Here is a 16,054-nt window from a genome sequence, read left to right on the forward strand (position 1 = left end):
GAAAAAGAAAAATGGTGAGAAAGAATAATGGAGGAAGCAGTAAAAATATATCAAGGGGTGGGGTGGAGAGAATTCATTTTGTATCACTTTTCTGTGCCAAACCATAAACACAAGGACACTCAGCAGTTCATTCTTACTCAATGTTTCCACATTTTTCTGCTGTTTTCCATAGGTGGGGCAAAAAAGACAAAGAACAGAGCCAAGCTTTCCATTGGCCTTGATACTAATATGGAAGTGCTTCTCCAGCATGTGAGATATCTTAGTTTTGTTTTATGCTGTGGTTTGTACCTCCGTTTCAAATGTGGCATTTTAACACTTGTTTTCTCTATAGAAAGCAAAAATCCTGGAAGTCCACAGTACATCTCTTGTTTGCTTTGCCCCATCTGCTGGGGCTGGAAGGCAGCAGGGCATACAGCAGTGAGGTCTGCGTGTGCTGAGAGTTATTGAGGGTCAGGGCCCCTCAGAGAGCTTGTGGTCTGCTTTGTTTGAATTCCAAACTGAATTGCTGGTCACACACCAGCAGGGAACCAGGAAACCCAGCAGAACTCTGCCTCATAGGCACTGTATGTGCCTGTGCCGGAAACAGAGGTTTTATGGAAAAAGGGTAGACCAAGAATAGTTTTTTCCTATCCAGCACTAGCAATCCCATGCTTCTTAAAAACCATGAGTCAAGCCTCATGTAATCACTGGGGTGTTTTAAAAGGGAAATGTTTTAAAATATTATTAATTAAAATCATGTTTGCCTTTTAGGTTTTGAACTTTCTACAAGTCCTATTTTCAGCAGGCAAAAATATTTCTTCACAAAATTTTAGAAGCCAGAGTTTTAAGAAAAACTTTAAGTAAGGGCAATATAGTTTACATGGTAGGCAATGCTTTGAGTATTCTCTGAGAGTTACTATTGTTCTTGATGAACTACATTGCTAGGACTTTGCTTTTTTTGCCACAAAATGAAGAGCAAATAAGAAAAATCCAAACAACTCACCTTTAGTGCCATGCAGTTTAGTAGTTTTTTATCACACTGCATAAATTCCTGAAAGCTCACAGACATTTGGCTGTAAAAAGCTTTAAAATATCTGATCAACTACCCCCTTTAGGTAATGGTTTGAGCAATGATGTCCTTAATCCTGCAAATCTGAGAGAAAACTGAAGACAACAAAGACAAGAGAAAGTGCCTTGAGTCTTTTATATCTGGTAAGTATAGGTTACAGCTCTAACTGTCAGCATTTATCCAGCAAGTGCTCTGGTTTTATTATACTAGAAAGGATACGAGGTTAGCCACTCTCAGGAATAAGCAATTGTGCAACTCTGTTATTTTTAATCAATGCACCTCACCAAAGCTTGAATTGCAGTAAATATTACATCATTCTTGTTTTCATACAGGGAATGCTCTGCCCTGATCCTGAGGTCAGCAGCAAGCTTTTTGGTGACTTGAATGGTGCAGGGTCAGGTCTCAAGTGACACAGGATTCAGCTGCTTACCTCTGGGTTTTCAGTAACTTGATATTGCTGTGTACATAGTCCAGGAAAGGCCATGTGTAGGGATGTGACTTTACAACAGCTGGTAGGAGTGGGGAATTGCTTTTTAACAGCCTTGATGAAAATAAGTTCTGTTTCTCCACATTCTTCTCCTAAGGTGTGTCACTGGGGAGTTTAATAACAAACAAGGACAAAAGGAAGTCTTATGCAATAGTGCAAATTACAAACATTATTTATGAAGCTTCATGCTTGGACATGTGAGGCTAGGCTGTTAATGTAGAATATTTTTCTTTCTAGAGACCGGAAAGAATGGGAGTGGTTTACCAAAAGAAAGATACTTACACAATATCTGTTAGTTCTACATCAATATTTTGTCCTCACATTATTGTCCTCACATAATTTACCTTATTTCACTTGATCCCATACGATTGTTCTAACCATACAACGTGGTCAAATTGTGAAGAAATAAGTTATGGAATATTAAAGAACTGAGGGGAGAAGGCTGGCTTATCAAAATATCATGGTAGTAATGAGCATTGTTTGCAGTTTACATTAAATCAATTAAATTAACTGCATGATATATATTAACTGCATATAATTCAATTCAGTGGCCAACTGGTCTCCAAAGTCTCCTAATTCCTGACTCCCACCCAGACACCTTTGGGATAATTATTTCTATCCACTATTTGCAGTGGATATAAAGACAGCATGAACCAGATCCAGTAGTGATGTTAGGTACCTAAAATATTTTATAATTTATATTAAAAAAAATTTGTGACAAGCAAGTTGACAGGGATATAGTTACCTACCACATAGCCACTGAAAGACTGGTGCAAAGGTGTTTCTAAAGAGCTTGTCCCTGAAACTCTCTTCTCCAAGAATGGCAAATCCTAGCTTTCAGTCTGTAGCCAAAGGATTGCTTATACATACCCAGGTGATGTTATTGTGAAGCACAGGAGTTCTGGAAACCCACCATGAGTCTGTTCAAGCCTTCAGTTGAAGGAACTGTTCTCAGACCCCGCTGATCAGTATGCAGTGGAAGGATGCTGTTCCTCTCCTGCACCTTGCTTTCAAACAACCTATTCACAATGGTAAGTGCCTGGAAGCAGGAAATTTGGATCTAAAAACCCTTGGAAAAGTGGAAATTTTTTTGGCCTTTGCTTTAACGACTAGGTTGTCCTCATCAGACACATATTCCACTTGCCTTTAAAATCACATTCCCTTCCTCTGGCAAATACATGGCATTCCTTAGGACAGCTTTAAAATTAATTTAATTTCTTCATTGCTGCCCCTCCAAAACTGCTAGTTTTCAAACGCATAAAATGTTACATTTTTTTGTCCTGTTCCTGTCTCTTTGAAGGATTTATTTTGACAAGGAAACTGACTTTCAATATGATTCTTCGTTATATTAAACTGACCATATCACCATGACAAATTTGGAAAATACAGGCGCACCAACTCACAGGGCCACATACAAAGTTGGTAATTTTCTTGTACTTCTGGAATCAGGTTCTGTTATTTTTTAAAATTATATATTAAGTAACCTATCATTAAGGTTCCTTGAAATCCAAGCATTTTGATGATTCTATTTTACAATTAAGATTATACTATCAATAGACAGTGAGACAATTTTATACAAATAACATTACTGCGTTTCTGAAAATTTATTAGAAACATCTCTTTCCATGGACAGTGGCCTCTGTTACAGCTAGAGACTGAAAATATGAGTTAATTCAAAGTAAGCTTTCTAAATCTGAGATGTCTGTTAGACTGCCATTAACATCTTAAAGGCAAATGAAATAGGTAAAAAACCAGAACACAGAGTTAAACACATTTTTAAATCCTGATATTATTACTGATTTGAAGCATTGAAGACAGACTCCATTTTTTAGCTACTTGACTCCAAGCACTTCTAAAAGGCTTGGAGCCAAAAAAAAATTTGGATGACTGTGAAGAAAGAAAAACAAGCTAGATCCAGTATTTTTGCCAGTCCTGCTGTTTGGAGACTCCCTCTACCATTTGTATTTAATTTTCCTATCTTAGTACACACCACCTTTCCAACAGCTTCTGAAAGACAAGACATGCATCTCCCCTGACATCACCCAGCAGGAAACTACCAGAAATTAAGGGCCCAGCCTTGCAAATATATTGTCACGTGAGTGTCAGTGGGACACCCATGTGTAAATCCTGGTTTGATCTCTATCTAAAGTTGGCAATACAGGTGTATTCTGTAAATAACTCAGCCTAAGCTGCATGTCTGCATTATACAATGCATGCATCAGCCAATTTTTTTGGAAGATGTTTCAACTCATACTAGGTCAAGTTATTTTACCATGCTGTTTTTAATCATTTTCTTGCCTCAACTACTCATCTTCATGTAGCCGTATGTTATGAACACTGAATTGGGCATGACATGGAGATTCTAGTGTAATTCAATCATTACAGAAAAAATGACATTCACATATGTTTATGTTTAGCCTCAATAAGAAGACAGTCAATCACTCTATACCAGGTTACATCAGATATGATTTTAATTATTCCTCTTGTGAAAAATATTTTTCACATATTATTACTAACAAAATCACTGCAAAAATTAAATTAGTTTTACATGGTTTTGAAGAATTTGTAAAACTATGAATGTAAAAATCTATGCTGTGAATGAACATTTTATTTAGATTGGGAAGAAGTTAAATATTTCTCTAAAAAATCAAATAAAATGAATATACTCCCTTAGGAATCTTTCAAACCTTCATACAAAAATCACAAATCTCTCGTATTGTAAGTGAACTGATTGCAATACAGCATGATTCATGGTTGATTAATTCCAAAGAACTTAGAAGGTTATTCTGAAGTGCTGTTTCCACATTTAAGGTGATGTTAGATCTGCTCTTTCAGTGGTGTTTATCTTTGAATGAAGTGATCCGCTTCATAATTTGGATTCCCCAGAATGCAGCACAGAGGGAAAACAAGACCTAAAACACAGAATTCAGAACGAGAATGACAAACATTATATGAGGTTGGTTTGGTTTTTTTTTTTGGGGGGGGGGGGGTTGTTCTAATAATGAACAGGTGAAAACATAGAATTTGAGAAAAAAACCCCAAGAATTCAAGGTATACTGAGAAATTCACTTTGGAAAAAGATGCTTTCTTTTTTCTACTACTCTTTATCGTGGACATTCCTGTTGAGTTTTGACAAATGATCTGAAGAATGCTGACACTGTAAGTTGCATGATAAGGTATGAATAACCTTAAACAAGATCTATAGCAAAAGAAGTGTTCTAATTGCAATACAATATGTAAGTATTTATTCCCCAACCTGCAGTTTAGGATGAGATATAAGGTAGATTGAAAACAACTTAAAAGTGCAATACTCTTTATTTTGTCCTTAGAAGCTTGTGACTTTTTTTTTTAATTTGGTGAATTTATTGAGAGATCTCATAAATTTTTTTCAAAATTTATTTGCTGAAAACTGCAATAGGATGAATAGGAAAGATTTCAGAGTAAAGTCTATATTACATCATATATGTTCTGTCTAGAACCCACAATGAAGCAAGATAAAATGTGTATGCACATGGGCAGATGTGATATTTTGTATTTAACATTTCCTGAAAAAAACCCTTTTCTTTCACATAGAAAAATTTCTCTGACTTGGAAAATTGCAAAATTAAGGCAGTTGTCATTGGTTACTGAAGTAAGTGAATTTTTTTACATGAGTAAAACAAAATAATTTGCTGAAATATATTTTAATAATTTCATTTTTTGCTTGTTAAAAGAAACAGAACATTTTGACAAGAAATTTTTGAGTCAGGTTGTAATAATTCTTTTTTTCAGATCAATCTGCAATCTAAAGGTGCTGACTAGGAGAGCTCTAATTTTAACATTAACATAATTTAACATTCAAAGTTTAATAATGTATGGCCCAAAGGTCTACTTCTGTCTTTATCTAGACAGTCACTCACTGAGGTACATGGAATCAGAATGTCCAACATAAATAATAAATTATCATAATACCTAAAAGCTACTATTTTTTCACTCAGCGAAGGCAGTGTCTGCTCGGATCCCTCTCAGAATCTTTTTGGGACAGGTAGAGGCTTCATGCAATGTGTACTTTAGGTGTACTCTATGCATGTTTAGTAGCACAAGATGAAAAGAGCACAATGTAGGAGTAAGTAAAATTAAAATAAAATACAACTAAAATCCCCCAATTCTCATTCAATTTTTCTGAGATTCAATTATTTTCATTGAAGGCTTTAATTCTGCTTGAGCAGGGGTAGGCTGTCTAGTGTGCTTAAAACCTCTGATGATACTGTTGGCACTGTATTTGTCATATTTGTAGGAAAGAGTCATATTATGCTCACCAAAAGATTTTTTTAAAGAATTTCAGACTTTAAGCATGAAAGATTTAACTTCTTTTTATTTTCTTGCATTATCACAAACACCTTGTGAAGCTGTATAGCTCTATTTTCACAGCTATGGGAAAGAAAGTCTTTTTAAGCAGTAGTGCAGTCACACACTGCATGTTTGGTGAGATTTTTCTATGCTGAGATTTTTCTATGCTGAGATGATCTGCAGAAGAAATCCAACTACAATAACTATCTGTATTTTTGATCTGGCTGTTATACAATTGAGATGAGTGTAAATCGTGATGTACATAAAACGATGACTTATACATAACATGTTCTTATTGGGAAAAAATTGTCATGCTATCTCCAGAAACAGAACTTATCCACTTGTCATAATTAGTACTTCTTTGACAGATTAATAAACTTCTTTCATTCTTCACCTCAGAAGGATCACTCCTATTCCTGGAAGATGCATTAAATATAGAACTATTTCATTTTCAGAAGAAGCACATTTAAGCACATTTAATGACTGAGGTGCAGGGCATTTGTAGGGGATTAATGACTGTTGGGAGATGATGATGATCACCTGAAGAAGCACAGCCACGGGCCATTAAGCCCCAGGAAATGTCCTCAGCTAAAGATGGTTATTGCTATTATAGCCTGAAAATGAACAAAATATCTCAGGTGAATTTCTCTTTTTTAAATGAAGTGATGCAGTTTCTTCATTCCTAATTAAATTCTTCACTGCGAATTTCCTAAAGCATGCAATCAATGCTTGTGGGGGAGTATTTCGAATTGAAGTTATTATATCCAGCATGGAAAATCACATACTGCACATTTTGGATCTGCAAAACTAGTTTGGCTTCAATTCTATAAAATATATAAATTCTATAAAAGTATTGACTCACAGCCTATCAATGTCAGGACCGCCAGTACTTGATGGAAATAATGCATTCGGGAAGCAGTAATGCTGCAAGGTTCTGGGAGGTGGAGGGGCTAAGAAAAACCCAAACATCAGGATAAAAAATCAAGGGGCCACATCCTTGCTTGCATGGCAGCAATTCTGGCTGTCTGTACTGCTGAAATGCTGACCTGCCCTGAACAGAGCCAGCTGTATGGGGCTACCAAGCAGAAACTTGCTGTGTAGGTTGGAGTTCAGTTTCTTTTGATTGCTGCTACATATTTTGGAGTTACAAGGCTTGACCCACTTGAATGAATCGTGCAATCAGGTGATGTCAGGAATGGAAAGCTGAGACGATACGTGCCAGAACTCTGAGCAGACAATAGTGTGGGCAGCAGGAAGCAGCAAAAGAGCATTCCAGAAGACAAACTGAACTATAGTTGACCAGTATTTTTCTAATGCCCCTGGGAAAACATATTTCCTGAATCCTATGTGCAGATATTTTGTATTTTCTACTCAGCAGTCTTACATGCGAATGGGTTAGGGTTTTTTTTTGGCTGTTTGGCTTTGGGTTATTTCTTTTTCTAAATTATTTTCACAGAAATACTCATTCCTTCTTATACTGTCCAAACCCACTAATATTTGTCCTTTGATAAAAATATTCCCATACTGTTTTCATAATTCATCTGGTTTTGAAATAAAAAGAGAGAATTTAGTATTATACCATTTTCTTTTTTACACTGAACAAAGCTCCCCCACCAACGATATGACATAAGAACAATAGTTTCACTACTGTCTTAAAATGAATAATTACTGTGGACAGTATTCATATATGGAAGATGTCTAAAAGCAGGATTTCTCACAACCCTATATTTAGCCAAGTTAAATGCAAACTTTTTGCCACTTTAATATAAACACTTGTTACATTTACCTGTTCAAGTAACTACAGATTAATTATAGACTATTCTTTAGACTTCTGGAAGAGCACAAATATTTACATTGCCTCCTTTCATACAGTCTATTTCCACAGAGCCCATATTCTCTCCCTGAATTGTAGAAATGCAAATAACATTATTCACAAGAACAAAGATGGCTTAACTAATGGATTGACTGCAGGACTGAGTCTGCTCTTCACAGGAAATTCCCACTGGAGCAATCGAAGTTTATTAGGCTGTAAAGTACTTTAAAATCATTAGCTGAATTCAGGCACCCACTTCTGCATGATTAGCTTTGTTGCTGAACACTAATGTTGTTTTCTGCCATTTTCTCTTTGGTAATGTCTTTGTATATCTGAGATGCCTAGACATGATGTCTTTCTTTTCTCCTGCCGATTTCATCTGGATAGAATTAGAAGGCTTTAGACATTGGTCTAAAATGTAGGCAAATATCCAAAGATAGTTCTGCTTAAAGGAGGGGGAAGAGTCTCGAACCACACCACCTCAGATCCTTTGTAACCTAAGTCATTCAATGATTCTCTGACATTTCTCAGATTCTGCCCAGATATGTTTGCTCCAGTTTTGCTGCAGAGACAATCTGCAACTGTTATTCACAACTTCTGGGGTGCAATATCATAAGAATGGGCTTACTATATTGAATTCTCTGAACATCTCTGTACTGGATAACATATTCTTAGATCTGGAGAGGGCTCAGGAAGATCAGCACATCCACATATTTCATTAAGTTTGCTGTTCACATCACAGAGTGGACCTGATACTGGTAAATATGATAAACAATTAGTCTTCTCAATGTGATGCTGAGCATTGTCACTGTGATGCTAGAGTAGTTTAACTGATACTAAACATGATTAAGTGTCTTTTTATGTTATTTATAAACAAATTTGGATGTGGCTTCTTCACAGGTATGAGATATAACTTCATACCATCAATAGTAATGATGATGTAATTTTTAGACTTCGTCTGAGACTCTGCCTGGACTGTGTCTGGGTATTGTCACTGTCCTTTCAAACTAAAGATGGATATCATAAACAGATACAAAGGCTGAAAATTTTACAATTTAATAACAAAAGCATTGAACAAACTACTCTAGATTTCACAAGTACCCAAATGATGCATTTTTCACCACTAACATATTTTTTTCCCCATTTCTCTACAGATGACGGTTACGGGTCTGTAATACACAGAAGAGATAAAAAATTTATGTCTCATAAGTAGGGGAAGATGTTTACTATTTCTGGAAGTCAGGATTTGGATAACAAACGCATGTATCTTCATTCTCAGTACAATGTTTGGAGACGAGCAGTCTGAGGCTAGTAGAGAAATGCCATAACATTAGTAGCAAATGCAGAAATCACTAATAGTGCACAGACCAAGAAGATTGCACTTTAAAAAAACTTGCAATAATAATGGATGGAAAGAGAAGCTAGGAAATAGGAAGGTTCCTCCTCTGTGTGATGACTCCCTCATACTTGGAAATATATGCAGAAGAAAGTGGGAAGCTGATTTTTCTTTTTTTTGGTGAAGGAACTGTGGATACAAGGGAACAGTGACAGCTACAATAATAGTGACTGCACTGCTTTTGTTCAAGATTTCTGTGAAAGCAGCAGATGTTTGAAAATTCTCTATAAGGGCTCATGACACACCTTCAGACTACTGGTGCAGCAGGTCTCCAAGATCCAGCATGCCCCTGACCTAAAACAAGGTATATATCTGATGTCCCTGCTCACTCCAGGGAAGGTGGAACCAGACTATGTCTAGAGGTCCCTTCCTAGCCTAACTATTCTATATAACTCTGTGATTAAGACTCTGTTGGCATGCATGGGATTTAGCCAAGTATTTCCAACACCCTCAAAGCATATTGATAGTTCGCTCAGAGTGGTTTCTTCTTTTATGACATATCTCATTGGTTTTATGCTTCACTATTAACAAATAATGAGAAAACAATAGGGAAGAGATATATACACCTCCTTTTTATTCTGTTAAATGTTTTAAACATTCCTTCTTTTATTAAAATATGGTCTGAGACTCTAAAGCTAGATAATGCATGAAAACATAGCTGCAAAAGCCCAAATACCTTAAAAGGCTTATATTACCTACCCAGGAAAGACAAAGAAAGATCTGGAGAAAGAATATCTATTTCTCAGTTGCTTTCACAGCTGGACACATCCCCAGTATGAAATCAAGTGCACTGCAGAGATGCCTGAGCTAGCAAGCACATAAGCTGCTAAATCTCAGCACAGCACCAGCTTGACTCTGTCTTTCCTGGCATTGCACACAAGCTAGTAAGTCACATTCCTCAGTTAAATACGTGGGGCTTTTTACACAGGCTGTGCTATTGCAGTTATATTTAGACCTAAAATGGCTTATGTGCAAGCAGCATGTTATCTGGCATCATGTCCTTGACTCAGGAGAAGCCAGTCCACTGCCTCTCAAATGGCTTGTGTAGATAAATGTATCCTGTTGAACTGTTACCTACGATTTACTTTTTCTCTTGAGTCACAGAATAATTCACAACCTAAGCACCAGGATTAGGAAGATTTTACCTCATTCCCCTAAAGACAAAAATAGTTACTGAAGTGGGAAGCTTTCCTGTCAGTCATATGAATAGGAAATCCAAAATATGTTAATAATTATTAAATCTTCACCTTGTGATGAGCTAATGCAACCTGGAGACAGTTTCAACATCATACTCATTAACATGAATACAAGCTCTGTATCTCTTCAGTATAAAATTTGACTTATAGTATTTTATTGAAACATCTGAGAAATCTCTCCACAGTGTTACCAAATACCATCTATAAATTTCTTGATCATCCCAAAATGTTTATCTATTTCAAGCTGACCTCAAAGTAAAACAATTTTAAAGAGAAAAATCCTTTTTATAATTTAAAAACATTTAAAAATAACTTCTGAACCAAGCCTGTTTCATAGTTTTGCAATTAATTTCCAAAAAAATGAAATTTAGTGTTTAGAATATCTATCATCCTTTGAGATTAAAGATTTCATACAACCTGTGAAAAAAATTTCCAATTTACAATTTTAATTCTAGAGCACAACAATATTTTAGAGTTTCTTTCATATTGCTTTAGTTTTATTTCTGTCAAAACAGCTCTGAAAAACAAGTTCAAAGATTAAGTTTCAGAAGACCTTAATTCTGAATGTCACTTTTTGTATTTTAAATGTTATTACTTTTATCAGCCTCAATTCAGCCCAAAATTTGAGAAACAGGAGCCATGGAAATTTTCTCAATTATATTATGAGATCAACAATTTTATTAACATTCAATCAACAATTAAAAACAGGGCTTTCCGAGAAGTTACCAAAAGTGATGGTAAAACAAACTGAAAAACTTAGCCAACCAGTAAACACACCTGTTTAATCTCTTGCAGGCAAACAGGCCAAATGAGATTGAGACAGTTATTGAGTCATTCATTGCAGATATGAAATATGTGAGATAGTTGTGTCACAGTTTGGCCAAACTTGTTGAGTTTATTGTCTTAAACATTTAAACAGGAGTTGTATCCATTGAGATGCAACATCTTATTTACTTTCACACCTGCCAGCAGCTGTAACATAATTGCAAACACCCCACTGCATCACTTCTAGCTCAAACACAACAAACACAAATTGTAGGGTTAAACAGACATCTGCAAAGAAGCATTTTGCTTCACAAGATATTATTTAATTTATATGTAAAGAACAGTTTATTCTTCATTATAAAGAAAAAACAAAGCTCATTTTACTTTAACTGATAGATTACTGCACAGATTTATATTTTATCAAATTTATATTCTCTTAGGCTTAAATAATTGAATGCTTTTAAATTCAATATTCTAAGTGAGAAAGGCTGTATGTATATATGAGAGTAAGGGTAGGTTTTTTTCTATGGTCATGGCTGTAAGCAATGCTTAGATGCCATATTACTTAATCCTGCTTTGAAGAAAGTTTTACTTAAAAGATGGGACAAATTCATTTAAAGGAGCAATGCAGAAGGGAGCTCGGCTTTATGTTTCATCCTAGTTTGAAAATACAGGAAAATTACAGCTATAGGGAAAAAAAGGTAGTTTGTACATGCAAGAAAAACTGCTAAACATAACATTTCAGAACTTGGACGAGATAGTACCTGGCTGTTTAATACTTTCCAAAGAGGCATCTACAGACATATTCCAATCTTTTCAATCCTTTCATTTTTATATCAGTTTAATACAATACTATACTGAAGCAATGCAGTGTCCAATCTCTCCATCATTAGCAGGCATAAAATATTCTCTGTTTCTATATGGATGCCTTCATTTCAGAGTGTAGCTGTAGTGCACAATCACCCTGGCAGGTGGTGAGGAGAACCAAGAGCGCTCTGTCAGCTTAAAGGGCTCTGACAAAGGTGCTGCAAAGTGATCTCCACTCACTGGTATACTAAATATCCTCTGGAGAGAAGGCTGACTAGCTATGAGTTCCAAAATGGAAATTTTTCCATTGTATGTGGGGAAAAATATTAAAAAAGTAATCCCAGCCTTTAAGTATAACCCACAGACATTAGATCACTGATGGGAAAAACTTTGCTGCAGATGTTGAAAAGACGTGATGGGGAAAAGCTGGCTTCTGTGACTAATGGCAAATGTGAAAGAAAGGATTAAGAATGTGCAGAGAGGGATAAAACAATTGAGTGACAAGCAGAAGGGATTTCCAGTACAGTGAACAAACATCAGAAAAGTATCCAAGACAGGCAGGGGAAGATCAAGGCTAAAATTTACTCTAGATGAAGATTGCTCTTAAAGCCAACATGTTGTAAGGAGAAATTAATCCTTTAATTGAAAAATGAAGAACAGAGAAGGCTGTTCTCAGCATTAAAAAAATCAAACCAAATCAACTAATTTCTGAATGAAGGAAATGGGTCAATGTTCATTGATACCATAAAGGAAAAAGCTTGCCATGGAAAGCACATGTCCACGTTAAAGATGGAATGCAGCAATCCTGCTTGCCAGTCCTCTTTTGAGGCCAAAGGCAATGAACTATGACTGTTCTAAAGTTTTTAAGCTCACAAAAAAGAAAATTATACTGAGGTTGATCCAGCCCTCTGTCTATTCTTTTACATGGAAAACTACATGTCCTGGCTGTTGGTGTCTCTCTTCCCGGCTCTCAAGACTTCCTGTGGTGTGGTTTTTGCTATTCGTGCCTGGGGAAACTCCCATTTATTCCAAAAACTCATCATCTTTCAATTATATAAACGAAGTTTATTGACATTAACCACAGATGTATTCAAATGAGCTAAATCATGCATATTCCCAGTCGTTATGTCAAGCCAATATAGTGGTATTATTTTATTCGTTTAAAGAAAAAAAGCCTCATGGAAATAATCTATATGACTTTTTAACAGGAAAACTAGGTGACTATGGTCCAAATAAAACTTCTGTATGGAAGGTGCAAAACAGAGTTGGAGAAGAAACACCCAGAAAGGAAGAATTAGAGATTGTATCACAGAATGAAAGAGAAAAGAGAATTTAGATGAAAAAGCAGGCACTTATATTATAACATTTCTAAAATACAAAACCAAAACAAACCAAAAATTTAAATATCTCTCTTTTCTTGGAAAATGTGAGATTCACAATAGTTTTTTAAAAATCTGGAGATGCTGAAAAAAACATGTAATTGAGTAGAGATGGGAGGTACTAGTGAGAAACCAAATACACAAATATCCTGTGAGGAATAATCATTAATCATTAAGGAGGAGTATATAAGAAAACAATTGGAGTTAGAGTAGTCCACAAACAAAACGTGACTCAAACTAAAATGTTGATACAAAAAGATGTCAGTATCAATATGAAAGATATTAACAGAAGCATTTATATATAACTAATATATAATATATATTATATATGTTACTATGTCATATTATGTTGTATGTATTAATTATATAAAAGAAGCATTTAATGTATTGATTCAGTGACTGAAAGGTGGTAAAGTCTTTAGGGAGGCATAGGTAAGCCGGATATAGTAATGAAGTAGACGACAAGAATTATGGAAAAGTTTAGTAAAATGGACCTGTAGGAAAGTTTGAAGCAATTCTGCTGTGTATTTTTGAGAAAACAACCAAACAAAAATACTCAGGAGGGAAGTAAGATCAATCTTTTAACATGTAAAAGACTAATACAAAAAGAAATTATGACAAGCTAGTGCTTAGAGTAATGGAAACAAAAACCAAGCCTGTTCTAAATTTTCATTAGATAATGGGTGGTTTAAGGATGGCATTGCATTGGAATCAGCTATGTAAGGAAGCTGGTCTGTAAATGGTTAGACAGGCATGTGTCTATGTGTAGCTGTACTTGATCTTTCTGGCAGGATCTCTGCCAGTTTGGTATTTCTGTTTATTCACAATGAATACAAAAGCACTCTCCACCTCTGAATAGCTTTTTCTCAGATCTACTTTGCCAACAGTGGTTAAAAAAGATATGTCTGCTTAGCACAGGGAGAAACCATGACTTAGCAACTATTTTTTTTGCAATAACCAACTTTGTGCAACACTTCACCAATTTCAGTCTCAGATGTGGTTGTCACAGTAAAAGTATGAAAAGCAGAATCTGATGTTTCTTTCCACCACCTCCCACCCCGCTCAGTTTCTGGCATTGAATTTGGCTGAAGCTGCTTCCCATCAGAGAAGTCACAGGACTACAACATTCAGAGATCAGCTTGCATTGCCTCTTCAGACAATAGCTGCAAAGGCTGATGGCAGAAGCATGAGCTAATTCACTCCTATTTTACACTTAGCATACTCTACACTAAAGCCACAGGATTGCATAATAGAAATAATTTGCCTTTAAGACTGAAAGAGTAATCAAGTAGTTATGGTAAAAGCCTGGAATGCTGGGCTATTCAATCTGCATACTTTGCCATAGATTATGCAGCATAGAGCAAGACAATTAGCCTCTGTAGTTTCATAGCTGCAAAAAGCTGGTGAGTCTGTTCCACCAAAAAAGAGTTACTTTCCAATCTCTTATTTTACTAAAATCCAAGATAGTTTCATTTACTACAGCATTTTCTGAGACGACAAGGACATTTCAAAAACACATTGATTTGGCCGTCTGTGTTTTTATTCTGACAACCCTCATATCAATAATTATGAATTCTTTTTTTTGTTTTTTTAATCTCTACAAAAATGTTCTTGGATAAATACAACAGACATCCTTAAGAATCAGATAATTGTGTGTATTTCTTATGTCGTTCCAGCTATTGAGCAATCTTAGTTCCATAAATCATGGCGCTGACCACATGAAGAGCTAAAAATGGTGTGAGAATTTCTTTCTGTCTCATGATTATATTGCTTTTAAAAAGTCACAAATCGCAGAAATATGAACAATGGCAGAGTGTTGGAAAAAATAGCAATCCAGGCTTCAGTTTTATAGCAACATATCCTTTTCTAGTTCTGAGTTTTTGGGTTGGGTTTTTGTTTTGGGGTTTCTCGCCCCCTAGATTGGACCCTGCATTAAAAAGCATGTTGTGCCCTGAATATGCTCATCTTGGAAAGGCCATTTGGTATTGTTGTATTTGTATGTCAAAGGGAGGACTGAAGTCTCAACAATTGTTAACCTCTCCCATGGTGAGCTAATAAAAGGTCAGAGACCCACATGTGGCTTGCAGCCTGGGGAATTTCTCTCAGTGCTCTGCCAGGGATGGGACTGCCTGAATGATTTCTCTCATAAGTTTTAAGCCATAAACTGCATCCTACTTGGCTTGCTGTGCCAAAACTGGACCCAAGGGTATCCAGAGTCTTTGCTGATGGAAAAAAATGAGTGCTTCCTATGGAAGCCACAGATGTTTTCCTGAGAGAGAGAAAGAGAGCACAGATGCTCAAATATTTCTCTGCTTTCCATTTCTGACTACCTGTCCTGGCAGTAGTTCCAATAAAGGGGGAGGACAGAGGCAGGCATCCAGCTGCTTTCAATAAACCTTGGCAGCACAGGTACTGAATGCCTAAACACTAAAAGTGTTCAAAACTGTTTTTTTTTTTTCTAGATTTCAAATGATGAAAATGTGAAAGCATGTGCTAGTGTTCCTATTTTGAGCAGAAATTTAGTGAACAGGATAATCACGCTAGATATAAAAGCAGAGAATTTTTAAGTGTTGAAAAGATATCACTCATAGAAGGGAATGTCTGTACGAATATAAATACATACATACATAAACATTCAAAAGGATATATAAAATACATATATCCCATGCATTTTCTAGAAAGATTTGTTTCTTCCATCACACAGTAGGCTGACTGTCACAATACGGATTTGATTTTGCATTGCAGGGCCATAGTTATCCCCAGTGTAACTCTGAAGTCAAAGAAATCACTTCTGCAAAGTTAGACTATAAACTGATTTGAAGCAGAATTGTGTT

At 35.9% G+C, this 16,054-nt stretch overlaps 1 protein-coding gene across 2 annotated transcripts in view; it reads right to left on the minus strand.

Annotated features, from left to right (window-relative positions):
- Positions 1-3,983: 3,983 nt before the first annotated feature.
- AGMO (alkylglycerol monooxygenase) overlaps positions 3,984-16,054 on the minus strand; it is a 188,126-nt gene continuing 176,055 nt past the window's right edge. For both annotated transcript variants that reach the window (XM_009086013.4, XM_018909473.2), the window contains one exon: positions 3,984-4,447. In XM_009086013.4, coding sequence (XP_009084261.1) covers positions 4,367-4,447 — 81 coding nt within the window. In that variant the 3' untranslated portion in view covers positions 3,984-4,366. The remainder of the gene's footprint in view (positions 4,448-16,054) is intronic.

This window comes from Serinus canaria, chromosome 2 (genome assembly GCF_022539315.1).
Source record: "Serinus canaria isolate serCan28SL12 chromosome 2, serCan2020, whole genome shotgun sequence".
Taxonomy (NCBI): domain Eukaryota; kingdom Metazoa; phylum Chordata; class Aves; order Passeriformes; family Fringillidae; genus Serinus; species Serinus canaria.